General features: G+C 37.8%; 1 protein-coding gene across 2 annotated transcripts in view; it reads left to right on the plus strand.

The window, feature by feature from the left end:
- The window catches only part of DROSHA (drosha ribonuclease III), a 71,892-nt gene that overhangs the window by 29,580 nt on the left and 25,067 nt on the right, over window positions 1–17,245 (plus strand). For both annotated transcript variants that reach the window (XM_068396297.1, XM_068396298.1), the window contains 6 exons: window positions 1,351–1,475; window positions 4,667–4,766; window positions 7,753–7,860; window positions 13,022–13,129; window positions 15,563–15,701; window positions 16,383–16,443. In XM_068396297.1, coding sequence (XP_068252398.1) covers window positions 1,351–1,475; window positions 4,667–4,766; window positions 7,753–7,860; window positions 13,022–13,129; window positions 15,563–15,701; window positions 16,383–16,443 — 641 coding nt within the window. The remainder of the gene's footprint in view (window positions 1–1,350; window positions 1,476–4,666; window positions 4,767–7,752; window positions 7,861–13,021; window positions 13,130–15,562; window positions 15,702–16,382; window positions 16,444–17,245) is intronic.

The raw sequence follows: 17,245 nt of genomic DNA on the forward strand, positions 1-17,245 counted from the left end.
GTTATAATGCCATCATTAGAACATGTTTTATCTCAAGAAGATTGCAATGACTTTCTCTTTAGTTTGTGGATTTTTTCTGTTCATTGCAGCGTATTCTATTGAGTATGAAAGTAAGTGAAAAATAGACTATGAAAGTATTTTCTATGCGTTTTACAACATTAAAAGATAAGAGGTTGTTACAGAAACAATGTGAAACTGTTTTAGAAAATGGCAGTTCTTCAATTTTATCCACTTGACACAACAAAGTAAAAACACTAAATTTTATTTTGCTAATTTCCTCCATAACATCACTTGAGAAATAATAATTCCTCTTGTGAGAAGATCTAAGTTTTATGTATATATTTTTTTTTGAAGGGTGAAAGCTTTGTTCTTGACACAATTTTTATTGTTTTGTGAAGAGAATGGTGGGAGCTGTTTCTGTAAGTCTGAAACTCATCTTTGAGAAATTCACAATGCTAAATTAGAAGTTTTGAGATGCAGGTAACTAGAAGTAATGCCCTTTTTCTGAAACCTTAGACAAACAGAAAACATTGGCCTCATCCAGCTGATTGCAAAGTGGGGAGTAAGCAGGCACATAGCAAAGCAGCTTGCCAGGTAATGGAGAAAATGCTTACTTGAAGACAAACTGTGCACCTTCAACTGAGTTTTTAAATATGTTAGATAAGTGATCGAGAGCTCTATAAGCAGCATGCCTTCTGCAGCGATGTGCAATTACTCATTTTCTGCGGTTTTAGAGGTGAAGCGAAAGTTGCCTCCTTCTGTACTGTCCTTTTTAACTATAAAAAAAACTTCTGTTTTGAAGTGTAAAAAGGACAAAAATCTCCTCATTACACAAGACTCTATTCCTCATTGTACACATCAGCCTAGGAGCCCTTTGTAAGAGTAACATGACAGATTTTTTTGATGCTGTTTAGTCGGTGTGATTGAATGGATCTAATAATGGCTTCAGTTGCATTGGGAAGTCAGGAACAGAACTAAAATCAGAGAGATAACCTGATCTTAGTGAACTACTTAGGTGTGTGGGAGCTTGGATGCCAAAATGCTAATCCTGATCTTATTTCCAGCATGATGTTCGACCAAAGAAAGTTGCTTTAAGTTCTTGTGAGTAATCAAACTGTAAATTTCCTGACTTGTAAAATGAAAATAAAAATACTTCCTTTTTTCACTGGGAGAGCTAAGTCAATTAACTTTGTTTCAGTCATTGTCATTGCCAAATATTTATTATAATATTAATGGTTAGTTTTATGTGTGTTTTAATAAGCTTGGAATATTCCTGGATAGTGTGGGCTAGAGGCAATAAATTTTTCATGGAGCTGTTGTCAATTAGGTATATTTTGTTTTTTCTTCTAGAAACCCAGCTCAGTTCGTATTGATCAACTGGACCGCGAACAGTTCAATCCTGATGTAATTACTTTCCCTATTATTGTCCACTTTGGGATACGACCTGCTCAACTCAGTTATGCTGGAGATCCTCAGTAAGATGCTTTTCCTTCCATCTTTCTGTTCAGAAACTCATTACTGTTGTCATTTGTGGCTTAAATAGGGCTTGTTTGTGTGCTTAATTGCGTCCAATATAAAGCTTAGCGCTTATGGCATTGTACACTAGCTCTTGTAAGTTAGAGAGTATAAGGTATAACTTATTTTTTCTGCCATAATTCAGGATCTGCTGAAGTAACTGTGCATGCATGTGCAGTATGAAATTTCTCAACCTGAGAACAGCTCTTCTAGGTCAGACCAAAGATTCCTCAAGCTCCATGTTATTTCTTTGAGAGGCCAGTTGCGGGATTTAGAGAGAGAATAGTGTAACAGGAAGGCAGAGGAGGAGAAATACTTACCCAGGCTTTCAAAGGTCTGTAGCATGTGGACTTTTGAGCTAGAGGATGTATTTAGATCATTTTGTTTAACAGCCCTGAACGAACCTTCCTTCTCTTAATTTCTCAAATCACTGTTTGAATCTTTTTATGCTACTGACAGGGAAAAGATTCCAGGTAATCACTTCCCCAGTACTATTGTGCATCATATGAAAAAGGACTGACTTTTGTTTCGGAGCTGCTAATTGATTGTTTAATTAGATGCTCTTCAGGTTTGACACCTAACAATGAAGAATATAGCCATCTTATGTTTGCTGTCTTCATCACATTTATATTTCTTGCACCCTGACATATCCTACTTAGTTGTCTCTTTCTGTGCCTTGAAGGATCAAGTCTATGTGCTCTTTCCTAGGTTGGGAGGTGATGCGTCCACGCTGCTTTTCTCTGTACCTTTTATATCGTTATAGAGATTGGGAGGAAGGTAGTGAAGGAGTGGAGAGGGAATCAGAACTTGAGGCAGAACAAAACGTATTGTTTCACTGTGGATTCGTGTAATGGCATAACAGTGATTGCTGGATTTTGTTCACAATTCTTTTCTTAATTTCTGAAAATTTCAGGGAACTCTTCCAATGATTTGGAGATCTGTTTTCTGAGTGATGACAGACAGTACAGACCCCATCTCTTGTGCATGTGTAGTTAAGGTTGTCTTTTTCCTCATGCATTTTTCTCCAGTGTCTTCTAAGGAAGCTGAACTTCACCTGCAGTTTTGAGGCCCAGTCACTCGTATGTGCATGTATGACAGACATATTCTTCTACAACTCCTTGCTGAGAATTTTAGATATAATACGGCGGGAAGTGGGAAGAGTGAGTGCTTATCCAGATAATAACATATTTTCTTTTGGCTTTGAGCATGACTTTTAATCCTCCTTGTCTTTTAGTTTTCTTATCCATAAAAAGAAAATAATTAGACCAAAGAATATAAGAACCGTCTCTATTTTGATACTGAATTTCTTAATATTTGTAAAGTTCTGGTAGCTTGCATTGAAAACAGTATAAAGATACAAAAATTATTCTTCCCACACTTTTAAATTTTAACTTTCTTCAGAATTTCCGTGGCTTTTTTTTTTCCCCCAGAGCTGCTTACAGAATTTAGGGATGCTTCTTTTTATCAAAGTAACAAAGCAGGTTTTGTGACAGACCTCTGTGGTGTCATAAATCTCAGGCTTAACTCTGGTGTATGTGTGAAATAGGTAACACCCAGAAAGATTTTCCTCTAGTGTGTCTTTTCTTTATGAGCTTCTAGTACAGAATTTTTGTTATTGTAATCTGTTTATTAATTCTCACACTTAACTGCAATAACAGCTTGTTCCACCTATATCAATACTAGTAGTAAAACGTATATTGTAGATTATAGTTTTAAGTTCTCATTTTTGGGTTGAAGCCTCCTCATGGCATTTGTTTTGTTTCTGGTTGGTTAATTTGTTCATTAACTCATTTTTCTTCTTTGGATGGGGATTTGTCAGAAATAGATGTGCTATTCTGCAAATTGCAGAAACGTGGAGAACAGAACATAAAAAATATCTGTGGATTGACCATTTCAGATGTGTTTATAGACTAAAAAAATATCTGCATCTTTAGAGGCAGAGAGTTCAAGAATGCTGCAGAGAAATAGCTATGGAAAAAATGCCAATAAGAAAAGACCTGTTTGTGCCCGTGAATGTGGGAGGCTAGAAAGATTATGAAATAGTACAAGAGCTGCTACTTCATTTACTGCTTTGCTGCTAATGTGGTAACTTCCTACTAAAACCACTGCTCTAAGCTGGTGCTAAGAAGGATCTTCTTTTATAATGTAAATATAATAGAAAATAAATTACTAGGGTAAACTTCCCTCTGTCGTCTAATTCCCTCCTTCTTATTAAAAGTCTGGTTTTATGTGTTTTCTCAAAAAAACTCTACAGAGGTGATACTATTTTGAAGTTAGCATTGTTTCCTAAGGACACAAGGTCCATGTCATGATTCTCTTGGTCACTCCTCCCATAGTAACTTTTGAACCTGTTGGTCAGTTGCAGCTGAATATAACAGTGGGATGTTGTCTACAAATGGAGTAAGTTCTTACAAGGTTTGTGAAAATCCGTGCTAGATCACAGAGGGACTTCCACCAAGGAAAAAGTTCTGTTATTGAAATTCACGTGTAATTAGACACCCCCAAAATACGAAAAGGCTAGACAGCTGGAGAAAACCAGAAACCTTAAGTATGTGCTAACCTCAGAAAAAACTTGTCTTGCTGTTTCTGTTCAGCACAAACCCATAGGGAATTAAACTTCTATTTTACTGTTCAGAGAATGACTTTGTGTTGCACATGACTTGTAGAGCTTTTGCTCATGTGCTTCACTGGAATGTTTCAGCCAGTGTAAGGACAGACACTTCTTGGGAAAGGTTACTACTGCTTTTCAGTGAGTGATGGGTAAACCCTGTGGAGAAGAGGGAGTTTTCACCTGCCTGAATTGAGATGTCATGCTGCAGGCAAGTCTTTTCAGCATGCAGAGGTGGCCCTTTGGAGAGGACAGGTGGGTATCTAGGAGACCTGTGTTCTGCCCTGAGCTTTGCTGTTCACCTCACACTGTACACTAATGCCTCCTCTCTGCTGCTGTGTCCGCCCTGCTGGAACAACTGCAGAGACACTGTTGCATCACTTGGAAAATACTTTGAGATTTTTTCCTGGAGCAAAAAGATGCTTGTAGACAATCTGTGTGTATATGGGTGCATTAGTAGCAGCTGGTGTGTTTGCATAGACAAATGGTGAGAAACTTTTGTTGTATCGACCGAAATATTTGTTTTCTGGTTTTGTCCTTCAGATACCAAAAGCTGTGGAAGAGTTATGTGAAGCTGCGTCACCTGCTGGCTAATAGTCCCAAAGTCAAACAGGCTGATAAGCAGAAATTATCACAAAGAGAGGTACGCTGGACCTTCCTGTAACTGGTAATTGAGCACGGTAATTCAGGATGGAATAAAGCTATATGACCACCCTGTTTATGGAAACAATAGAAATCTTACACAAAAGATTTTCTTTTCAGGTTGTTAACACTGATATTATTTTCATCTCTGCTTGTTAGCAGATGGATACTTTTTCGTTTTTTTCAGCTGTCAAACTACTGCATGTTTTTTACTCAATTATAGAAATGATCATTATAGAACCATAACTTCTTTATAGCTGTTGCCATTTAATGGTTTCAAGAATTAGCATAGAGAAGGACTTTTTATTTCAGAGTGCACTTTTAACTGGCTCATAATTTTAAACATTTCTCTTCTGAAATAAAAACTGCCACAGTTGTGTGTGGTTTTAAATCATAATTTATTAGGCAGCCTTAGTGACATTTCTTAAAGTCTGTGAGTTGAAATAATCTGATTGTTGTTTTTTTCAGTAATCTTTAATGACAAATGAGGTATTTGTTGAATTTTTGTCTTTTGTCTCTTCCCACCCCCACCCCACCCCCCCCCGAAAGTGATGAGCAATAAACATTTCCTAAGTGCAGATGCTCAACCAATTGGGAATTAAGATCAGAAAAATAAAGTCACCTAAATATACATTAAAGCAGCCTGCTCTCAAGTATCTATTTTTTTAACATCTTAGACTGAAGCTTTGAATTTGTCTGGTGCACATCTACCAGGCACTCTTAATTGGACAACTTACATGAACAGTACATAGAGGAGAAATTAACTTCTTAGGTACAGGATGGAATTTAATTAAGTGGTGTTGTATTTTTGTTTATTGATTAGAAACCCTGATGATTCATAGAACATCCTGAGTTGGAAAGGACCCATGAGGATCATTGAGTCCAATTCCTGAGTCTTCCCCAATTTGCTAATTGTGTAGCTTTGGTTGTAGTAAATGTTTGATACATTTGACGTTGCACCTGATTTTTATTATTACTGCAAAGCATAGTATGCAGTTGCATGGGCAAGAGTCTTAGTTAATATTTTATTTATGCTGATATTAAATAAGCCCTTAGCTTCCTTGCTTGTAAATGGGAAAAAACACAATGTTGCGACTTAACTGTGCCACAGTTGTAAGGAAAAAAAATTTTTGTCCCTATAGGAGATGATTTTGTTTGCTATAGCTTTCTACACTCAGAGCAAGTAGAAGGGAAGACTTTTGTTTTATAGGCATCTTTTGATTAGGGGCTTATGGATGACTTCTTTGGAGAATAGTAGTGGAATGGATGTAGGAGGGTGATTATGTATTGCTTCAAAAGATAAAATGCTCCTTTGCTATTTATCACTTACTGTGTGGTGTGCTGATTTTTGTTTCAAGACTGTATTATCCAGGATAATGGGTTTATCAAGTAGTTGTCTGCCATCTTGAGAGGCATATGGGGCTGAAGCAGAAGCTTTATGTGGGGATAACCTATGCATTTTGCCAATGGGTGTGTCAGTAACTTAGAAGGAGCTGTAGGGCTGCACCTGACTAGTACATGGGCTTTTAAAAATTATGAATCTTATATTATCAGTAACAGTGGAGTGCTCCTGAGCCAGTTAGCCTGGAAGTACAGCTAGGTCTAGCAAACACTGTAGCACCTGTCTTAGAAAACACACAATGACACAGCCTTGAAATGCAAATTTCAGACTATGCACAAAGGGTGCAGTACTGTAAGCATCTCTGTTCCCTCTGCCATCGGTCATTTGCTACTACGAGATTGTATGTTGTTATTATTTGTGACAAGGTCGTGCCTGGAGGCTTTATTCCTCTAACCTAACTTTGAGTGTTTACAGTAGGTGCATAAATTGGGACCTGAAGGCTCACTTTGAAGTCAGTGGAGAGAGAAATGCATTTTTTGAAGCCATTTAACCCCCTTCATTGAATATAAAAGGAACCAGGGCTAACTAGCCTCCTACCCTAGACGCCTCAGTATTGAGGTGTCTGAGGTTTGATGAGTCTGCATCTGGATAGATGCCTCTTGGAACCACTCTGTGAGTCTCTGCAGAACAGAAGACAGAGCCCATTCCTTCCCAGAGATGCTCACAGGCTTCAGACTGGAAGCTGGGAAGAGACAGCTTTGACCAAGTGCCCTGTAGTGAGAAGGAGAGGGAGGATGGGTTGGAGCTTTGAAGAGTTTCATGTTCTGAAGAAGGAAGAGCACTGAGGGAGTCTTTACCATTAGTGCATGCTGTGTGGGGAGCTTGTATACCCTGGGGGCTTTGTAGTGTTGGAACCAGGAGATCCTGATTCAGGGGTGATTTATTTTACCTGGTTTTCTTTCATTCCATTTTTAAAGAAAATATTTTCTTTTAGTGATTCTGTCCCTTTGATAGTTTCTAGAGACAAATAAACTGTTTGCACAACATCAAACAGCCAGTGGTCAAGGCAAAACAGATTTTTTTTTTTAATTTTCTAATTGAAATAATAGATTTCATCATAACAGGCTCCAGGACTAGTGAATGGTGACGCCTTTCCCGGACTGGGAGTACTGACAATGTTGAACAGGAACAGTTATAAAGTAGCTAAGATCACAAAACAAAGCCTTTCTTTTACTTAATCTGTTTTACTCCTACTGAGTGCTTCAAACCAAGAGTACTCATGGTGACAGACTTGAATGAAGAGGTGGTTTTGCACACAGGCGTAAAGAAAGTGCTTTCATTATAAGGACCTTAACTTGCTTACTTATATATCATCTTGGATGTATGAGTTGGACTGGCTTGTTCTGTCAATTGCAGTAAAAAATGTAGTCACCTCTGTTCTCAGTCTACGAAAATCCTCTGTCTACACTGTACTCCAGCACATCCACCACAGTCTGTGACTGGCAGTTACAAGATTTGGACTAGTCTTAGAAACCGCTCACCAAAAGCAAACCTTAAACGGGTATTGTGAGTGCACTCAGGTGTGCATTGGTACTGCTTTGCTGTAGAAAGTTCTTCACAGAAGCTCCGTTCTCTTCCTGTCTAGGAGGCACTGCAGAAAATTCGTCAGAAGAACACAATGAGACGTGAAGTGACAGTCGAGTTGAGTAGCCAGGGATTCTGGAAAACAGGGATACGCTCCGACGTCTGCCAGGTGACTAAACCGCAGAGATGTCTATTGTATTTTCTTTTTTGATAGCTGCCATTTACCTCTTGCAAGGGTTTGCTGTGATTCCAGGCTGAAGAACCAAATGGAAATGAATACCTTTGCCTCAATAAGATCTGTTGATTTAGCAAACTATTCTAGTGTCCTGTCTACCCCTTCCACACACAAAAGAAATTATTTTAAAGTGTTAGTTTTCTTTACACTGATTAATTAACACAAGGGAGAGGGGGTAGGAATGGCCAGCTTGAGGCTGGAGGTTGGCCAAATGTTGAGTCTAGCGTGGTACTCCAGGGACTTCTTCATCCATCAATTGGGTTTTAGATATTTTTATTTTAATATATTTTTCTATTTAGATATTTTTTTAAAAAGCTATTTTACAGTGAAGCATGAAGAAATATCTTTTTACTTGATAGAAAAGAAAAAAACCCCACTACAACTTAACTTTTGGATTAAAACAGGTGACCCCAAGTAGAAAGATATCTTTCAGATACTCTTGTTTCATACACACAACATCTCCAAGGTACAGATCTGTGCCAGGTCCTATTCTGAAGCAGTGGACAGCCATCAACTTTGTGATATGATAAAAATAAGTGCAATTTTTATATAATATTGTATTACTAAAATTCAAGTAGTTAGCCAAAATACTAGAGGTATACTTACATCATTTTCTTTAGCTGCTGTTTTGGAGATATTATTTAAAAATTAAATGCTTACAATTTAATATTAACTTAACGGTATGAAGTAGAAACTTTGGGGGTTGCTAGGCAAAGAAATCCCATTGTAGAAATCCCATTGTTATCTTAGAAGTCTGGTAAGGCCAAAGGGGAAATTCTAATGGGAGAGAAATGCTAATAATTAAAATTGCTTTTCTTCTGTTTGAAACATTTCTTTTGATTCTACTATTGCTTCTGAAGTCAAAGAAAGAGAATAGTGGAACAGTATCTTCTCACATAGCTGAGGCAAATTACATCTGTTTTCTAATTTTTTTGTTGTGAACTGTATCTGTTTTTACAGGCTAAGTAAATAGTGTAAATTTCTAATTTAGGAGCTTTGAAGCAGTTCTGTGTTATTCATAATATCTTCTGTGATTCATCTCTTAATGCCTTCCTCAATACTCCTGTTTCGTTTTGTTGTTGAAGGACAGCAAAACACTAAAGAAAGATGAAAGTAAAGCTGTTTCACGTTTTTGTGCCCATCTGCAGCCATAATATGTAAATCAGCCAGTTCTGGTTTGAAGGTTCTTTGATTTGACTTCTTTGAGAGGCCAAGAGCAGGCAAACTGTATGTCTATAAAATGAAAGATTGCTGCTGTTGCTACATGCTTTTTCCCAGATTAAAGACGACTAAAACTAAATACGCATAAATCAACTCTGTGGGCAGAGCTAAAGTGCAGTGATTTAAAATTAATGCTTTTAGAAGCATTGCCATTTAGAAGATTGAAACTCTTTTAAGTCACTCTGATAGGTTATAGTTGCTCTAAGTTCCACGTAGCAGTAATGACATTGGTCTTTGCAGTCTCAGAAATGAACTGCTTGGAGAGGGAGGGAAAAGGGTGAGTAAAACGTTCCAAAAATGTAAAATGGCCATGTTCTGCCTGGCTCACTGGAAGTTATCCGGTAGATGAAGTGCACTACTTCACCACTAAGCTGGGCAGCACTTAACTATGCAGTCTGGCAGGATGCTGAGAAGATACCACCCCCTCACACCCGCCCCCCGTCCTTGCCTGTATTGTTGCTGGTGTGCTGTCAACAGCTGTGTTAGCTGTTCAGGGTGAGGAGAGAAATGATGCATTTAGAAATATTTCAGCTCCCCTGGTTCTTAGTAGCTTCAGGTCAGGAGAGTCTGACAGCCTGGGGGATGGTGACACTAGCTGGGGGCACCTGAGAGTCCCTGCCTTGCCATGCCAGCTGCAGGAAGAAAAGAACATGCAGGATGGTTAAAAATCATATATATTTAAAAACAAAAAAAAGAAGTTACTTGGATGTTTATAAACAGATGCATGTGCCAAAGTTACAGGATAACTCCTGTGGCCATATGGTTTTAGGAGACTTTTTTTTAATCACTAGCCATTCTTCAGCCTAATACAATTTTTAAAGCATATATTTTATTTTCTTATAAAGAGATAAATGCATAAAACATCAGAAACATCAAATAGCTATAATCCAACATAACACACATTAATTGAATCAATCAAGTATTTTGTGCCATGAAAGCAGCACTTTGTCAATATGACTGCAAGAGTCAAATTAAAGGCCGCCTATGTGCTCCCAGGGAGATATCAGTTCTTCATTTACTGCACCACAGCTGATAGAAGTCTGAATCTTTATATTTCAGTCCTCAAACTTAAGGCCATATGTATTGGTATAAAGAATATTAAACCTTACTTGAGGGACTCTTTCTGCCTAGTGCACAGAAGAACATACAGAGTTGTCCAATGAAACAAGTTTTGAAGTTTTGTTTGTTTTTTTTGTAATGAATTCCTTCTTTGAAGGAAGACATAGGAAGCACACCTGTACGGTTTATATGGAGATAAGAAGGGTGTTACCCTAGTTTGTAAATTACCCTAAGAAAACCCTAAATGAGTGACATGGTAACAAAATAAAATTTCACTTCCACTTATTCAGTTTGCTTGGAGTGGTTTTGCATTTTTTTGCCATTCAGAGATCCAGAGAGTCTTTTTCTTGCTGTTAACTAGTTATTTCCACCTGGCAGAAAAGGACCTGGGGGTGCTGGTTGGCAACCGGCAGAGTATGAGCCAGCAGCGTGCCCAGGCGGCCAAAAAGGCCGACAGCACCCTGGCTTGTATCAGCAATAGTGTGGCCAGCAGGACTAGGGAAGTGATCGTCCCTCTGTACTCGGCACTGGTGAGGCCGCACCTCGAATACTGTGTTCAGTTTTGGGCTGCTTACTACCAGAAAGACATCAAGGTGCTGGAGTGAGTCTAAAGAAGGGCAACAAAGCTGGTGAAGGGTCTAGAGCACAAGTCTTATGAGGAGCGGCTGAGGGAACTGGGGTTGTTTAGTCTGGAGAAAAGGAGGCTGAGGGGAGACCTTATCGCTCTCTTCGTAGAAGACCTGAAAGGAGGTTGTAGCGAGGTGGGTGTCAGTCTCTTCTCCCAAGTAACAAGCGATAGGACAAGAGGGAATGGCCTCAAGTTGCGCCAGGGGGGTTTAGATTGGACATGAGGAAAAATTTCTTCACCGAAAGGGGTGTCAAACATTGGAACAGGCTGGCCAGGGAAGTGGTTGAGTCACCATCCCTGGAGGTATTTAAAAGACGTGTAGATGTGGTGCTTAGGGACATGGTTTAGTGGTGGACTTGGCAGTGCTGGGTTAACGGTTGGGACTCAATGACCTTAAGGGTCTTTTCCAACCTAAATGATTCTATGATTACCTTCCAGCTATGTGTTTGGTTCTCAAGAATTTCGCAGTCTTATACTTAAACAGAAAGTATTGCCATTGGTTATTCTTCTCAGTCTTGTATCATTCACCAGTTCGTATTTTCTCCTGTTCTTTCTTTAATGACGTGCAGAAATACATAACATCATTTATTTTGTAAATTATACATCATCTGCTTTGTATGCTTGTTTTTCTTGCATCTTTCCACACTATACACTCATCTTCCGTAACTGTACACATTCCTTTTTCTGAAATTAATAGTGATAGCCCTCAGATTTTGATTCCCTTAAAACTTGTAATTCTTTTGAATATATTCATGTTGTGTCACTAATAGGAATGATTAGAACAACTGAAATTTGAGATCGGTGTCACAAAAATAGTCACATGCATAAAATTCTTTAAATACATTTCTCCTGTAGCTCTTACTTTTCACTTTTAGGCAAGATTTTTGATGTTTTAATATCATACTTGCTGTACTACTTGCTTATTTCAACCCAGATCCATCCAAAGTCGACATTAGCGTAGAATTCCTGCTTTACAACACTGAAAGAGGGAGACTTTCATTGTCGCAACATAGTTAGTTAATTTTTTATTGAAATTTTCCCTAACAGAAAAACATCATCTGTTTCCTAGATGATCAAACAGCAACCTTTCTGATATTTTTTAGCATGGTAAGCCAGAAATGCCAGACTACAGCATTTCAAAAAGCCCTTAATTCTTCCCCAGAAGGAAATGAAGCAAGGCACTAATAACCGTGCTTGAAAATCAAGTAGCCACTGTTGTTTGGTGAAAGCTGGTTAAAGTGGTATAAAGTACTTCTTCCCTAATGTTATGAGGCAGAGGGGGAATGGTCTTTCTTAATCTTTGGTACTAAACTAAAACTGTAGGGTGTTGAATGAGGAGGTACAAACATATAGCATCTATTCAGTCACAGCTTATTGAAATTTGATGTTACTGGTGACCAGACATGTGTTTACCTCATTCAAAATATTTAAGTAGAAGACTGATGTTTTTATTTATTGAGTCTGGGCGGGGCTGTGTCCCCACTGTGATTATGCAGATGGACAAATCTGATTTAATTAGATTAAATCCCTCACTTCAAGAAGGACAGGGAACTGCTAGAGAGAGTCCAGTGCAGAGCCACGAAGATGAGTAAGGGGGTGGAACATCTCCCTTATGAGGAGAGGCTGAGGGAGCTGGGTCTCTTTAGCTTGGAGAAGAGGAGACTGAGGGGTGACCTCATTAATGTTTATAAATATGTAAAGGGCAAGTGTCATGAGGATGGAGCCAGGCTCTTCTCAGTGACATCCCTTGACAGGGCAAGGGGCAATGGGTGCAAGCTGGAGCACAGGAGATTCCACATAAATATGAGGAAAAACTTCTTTACGGTGAGGGTAACCAAACACTGGAACAGGCTGCCCAGAGAGGTTGTGGAGTCTCCTTCTCTGGAGACATTCAAAACCTGCCTGGACGCGTTCCTGTGTGATATGGTCTAGGTAATCCTGCTCTGGCAGAGGGATTGGACTAGATGATCTTTCGAGGTCCCTTCTGATCCCTAACATTCTGTGATTCTGTGATTAAGTGCTCTGATGAAGAAGGTGGGGAAACCACAATTTTTTTTTTCTCATTTAAACCAAAACAGTAAAACTCAGTGTTGTGACAAATGAAAAGTGTTGGTATTTATAGCTTAGTCAGCTGAGTACTCTGTATATTGAAGTTCAATGCTTTTCCTTATTGCAATTGTTTTTTAGCATGCAATGATGCTTCCTGTCCTCACCCACCATGTCCGCTACCATCAGTGTCTGATGCATTTGGACAAGTTGATAGGCTACACTTTTCGAGATAGGTGCTTGCTGCAGGTAAGATATGAAAAAAATAAACTACATGCTGGTTTGTCTTCCTAATATTATTGAGTTTATCCATAATCCTGCCTGATGTACAAACTCGAGAAGTGCACTGCATTGCCACAGCTTGGACACACTTGATTATTCACATTGCAGATCTTTCAAAAGTTTCAGTTATCCCAAGACACTTCTAAATAGAGACATCTAATGTGCATGCAGGCATACACCTACCTTTGCTCCAGTGGTAGGTCTGGATTTGCTTGTAATGTACAGAAGGATAAAAGTATGCTTACCAAAAAGACTGTCAGGTACATTACTCATAATTTCTGTGTAAGTTCTTTTTTTACATATTTGTGAAGGATACGATATTATTCTGCAGATGAAGCATGCATGTCTTGCTTCTACCTTTTGTAGTCTGTTATTCCAAAAAAGAATTACCTTAAGAGTTACCTTTTTATTTTACATTTATAGCTAGTGAAAAGGAATTTGCAAACCTGTTCAGCTCTTGATTTCTACAAATGCATGATGAAATTTTTGTATTTACAAACAAGAGCAGGAACTGGAGAGGAGAATATCTTATTTGTTTTAAATGCATCCATGTCACGTGACCAGTCATTTACGTAAGTGCATGTTTGGAAGTGATCAGCTCCAGAAGGCTGACTCTTGGCATGGTGGCCCCTTTCCCCTTACATTTTTTCTGAAGTTAGTGAAGGGAAATGGAGACTTCTGTTCAGGATTTCCCTCTGAAATAAGCCTCTTCTCTCTCCACTGACTGGGGCTAAGAAAGGTGAATTTTCGCTCAGTTCAAAACATGCAATTTCTGTATGTGTATGGAGAGCTTACTTCCAAACTACTTTAAGCAGAGGCTTACGGAGAAATCTTTTCTCATAGCTTCTCTGTTTTCTAGAAGTTGGTTTCCAGGGCTTCTCCTACTGAAAGTTACGTTAAACATTGAGCATCTTGTAGAATTGCGTTGTTCACAGGCTGCCTTAGTTTTAATATGAAAGGTAAAAACGCAGTGATGGAAATCTTCAAAATGTTGAGCCCAAATACACTAACCAAAAAGCAAATTGCAATCAAAAAGGGGAGAAAGCATAAAATCAAGTGTGTCAGCATTAGTCAAATTAATGCTTAGTTATAACAAAAGTACTTTTCAATGCTTGATCCCTATGCAAATTTATTTAAAACCTACAAACTCTTTCCAGAAAAGAGCTTTTTTAAAAATTATATAGCACCAGTCACCTACTTAAGCATATGCAACATTAGATGTATAATTTTGTATTGATTTTAACCTGTTTCATCATGATTCTTTTTAAAGTATTCTTTTTAAAGTATAGACTAGTCAAGAAAGATTAGGCTAATTCAACTATTCAGAGAAGTTGTAATGTGTCATCCAGTTCAGATGGAGCAGAAGTTGAGAATGTGCAATTATGACAAACTTATTAATATTAGTGAGGAATTAAAAAGGACTTGGAGAAAGTTATTATTGATTAAATATAATTTTACCCTCTAAAATAATTAAAATAAACTTCCCTATGTCTTCTGTTTGGAAAGCCACAGACAACGTTTGAATGAACTACTGGAATGTCTTTGCTCACAGCCTGCAGCACCAGTCCTGCAAGTGTTTCAGAAATAACTTTCTGCAGCTTGAATTTGCCAATGTATCTCTTGTATGTGTACACACACGTTGTATATAAAACATTTATACATGCATAATATTTTTAGGTGTGTATGTGTAAAGAAAGAGAAGGTGCGCGAGTTCGCAGGCTGGAGTCGTAAAAGCTGGCTGTAGTTCTATCTACTGCTGCCATTTTTTGCAGTGATGGTGTCGGCAGCAGAGTAAGCTTTTGATAAAGCTAGATGCTACAAATATAAAACAGAAGACCAATCCTGCCATTGCTGTTCACTTCCAATTGAAGATTGGCCCTGTATAGTCATGAGAGAAATTCTTCTGTGAATAACCATGCCAGAGATAATATACTTGTTGTTTGTTTTTTTGAAGTAGGAAAGTTCTATAGATACTTAAATAACCTAAATCAAATATGTGAATGGTTGAGAAGCTTAGTTGTTCATATTTTTAATATGAATATTTTTGCTGCATTGTTAGAGTGAATATATGTTTAAAGAAATAAACGTATTGAAATCAGGTCAGCAAATTGACAGTTCATGTTTTTCTCTTCTAAACCAATTTTTCTTTAAAGAAAAGAAATGTTGAAAGATAATTAGTTAAACTGATGTTTGGGCATAAATGTTGCTTCTTTCTGACATCTGAAATAGTATATCCTACATTTAAATTGTTGAAACCAAGCTAGTAATTGATGACATCACTTTGTAACCTTTCTTCAAACTAAAAAATAACAATTATTAGCTACCAGTCTAAGATATTTTTTTCTTACGTTTGCAAAAATACATATAAGACTTTTTTTCCCTATATGTGCTACATTATAGCTTGCCATGACTCATCCAAGCCATCACTTAAACTTTGGAATGAATCCGGATCATGCTAGAAATTCCTTATCCAACTGTGGGATTCGACAGCCAAAGTATGGAGATAGAAAAGTTCACCATATGCATATGAGAAAAAAAGGTATGCTGTTATACTACTACCATTTTTCTCTCGCCTCACAATCAGTAAGAAAACCTGTTGTCCATTATTATTTTATTGGCCATTGTTCTTCTGAGAGACCCCTTCAGTGGAGGATTTCAGTGGTTATACAGAGACACCAGTGAGATCTTTCTAAAAGACTGGATTTTGCAAATTAGTCGACAAGTAAAGAGCTGAGAAAAAGCAAGTATAATAAATGGGAGAATGTTGTTGGTTTTTTTTAATTTTTGGCAAGTATTGTTTTCTTGATTTGCTGCTCAATGTGGTGAGCAAAGTGGAGGATATTTTGTAGAAATGTCTTATTAATGTGAAAATATGTGGTCTGTCTGCTGCAGAATATTCCTTACTCCTTAAAAATAAATTCAGCTGTAATAAAGTAAATTGGGTTTTGTTTATGTAATGTTTGGGATGTCTTTTTCATGCAAAGGTGGTATTTTTATCTGGCTCTCTGAGTGCAAAAATACAATAGTATTGTAATGGGACTGCAGTCAGATAGGCAGAGAACATCTGTAAGGATTATACTTGCTGTGAGTAAACCCTGTAAATAACAGGATGATCTTGTGTATAACAATTACAAAGTAACATTCTGAGTAATTATTTTCTAAGCCTATTCAAATTCAATTAGTGCTTGTTTACTTAATAGTGCATTGTTTATATTTCTAGGGATAAACACCCTGATAAATATTATGTCCCGTTTGGGACAGGACGATCCAGCTCCTTCCAGGTAATGAAAATAATTGCAAGTAGGGAATCTGTTGCAGAGGGATATGTTTGATAAAAACAAGCAACTTACTATCAGCAATAGCTTTGGCAAATAGTTGAAATGAAAAGTCATTTTGAATTGACTTTTATATCATGAAGATGTGCTGAACCTCCGTTAGCAGTGACATTGTAGATGTTTGGTCATGCCTGCAGAAAACTGCTGAGGAACATTTTAACAGATAATTCTATTGTTTTTGTTTATTCTTGAAATGAGGAGTACTAAAAGGCTACCTTTTTGCTTTCTGCAGACTGAAAAATAAGATTTGTTGTTATTGTTATCGTTGCTATAAATTGAATTCTCCATCACGTTTCCTCTCAGTACTTCCTGGCATGGCACCTTGTTAATATGAGTGTGATTATGAACGTGGGCTTCACTGATTTACCAGTCCAATTTAAACACATGTGCAAAAAACATTAATGTTGTAGTGTAATAATCCTTAAATGACCACTAAGAATTCTGTGCAAATAAATAAGGTTTAAGATGTGGTTTATAGCCACAGGCACCATATTTAGCCAAAGTGAATAAACAAAGCTCATAGGGCTAATGCAAGAAAGTTTCATGTGAAATCTCCTAAATGCATGAACTAGAGGGCAGAGTGTGTTTTTGTTAACTAGTGCTACAGCTGGGCTTTTTAAGAATCATCATTTTGGAGGAAGCTCTGGAATGGGAGAAGTTGAATTCTGAATAAATTATTATTGCAGTGTTCCCCAAATGCTGTTTCAGCTAGACTATGCCCTTTTCTTTGAGAGTCAGCCTCAAGTTT

Source organism: Nyctibius grandis, chromosome 3 (assembly GCF_013368605.1).
Source record: "Nyctibius grandis isolate bNycGra1 chromosome 3, bNycGra1.pri, whole genome shotgun sequence".
In the NCBI taxonomy this organism is placed as follows: Eukaryota; Metazoa; Chordata; class Aves; order Nyctibiiformes; family Nyctibiidae; genus Nyctibius; species Nyctibius grandis.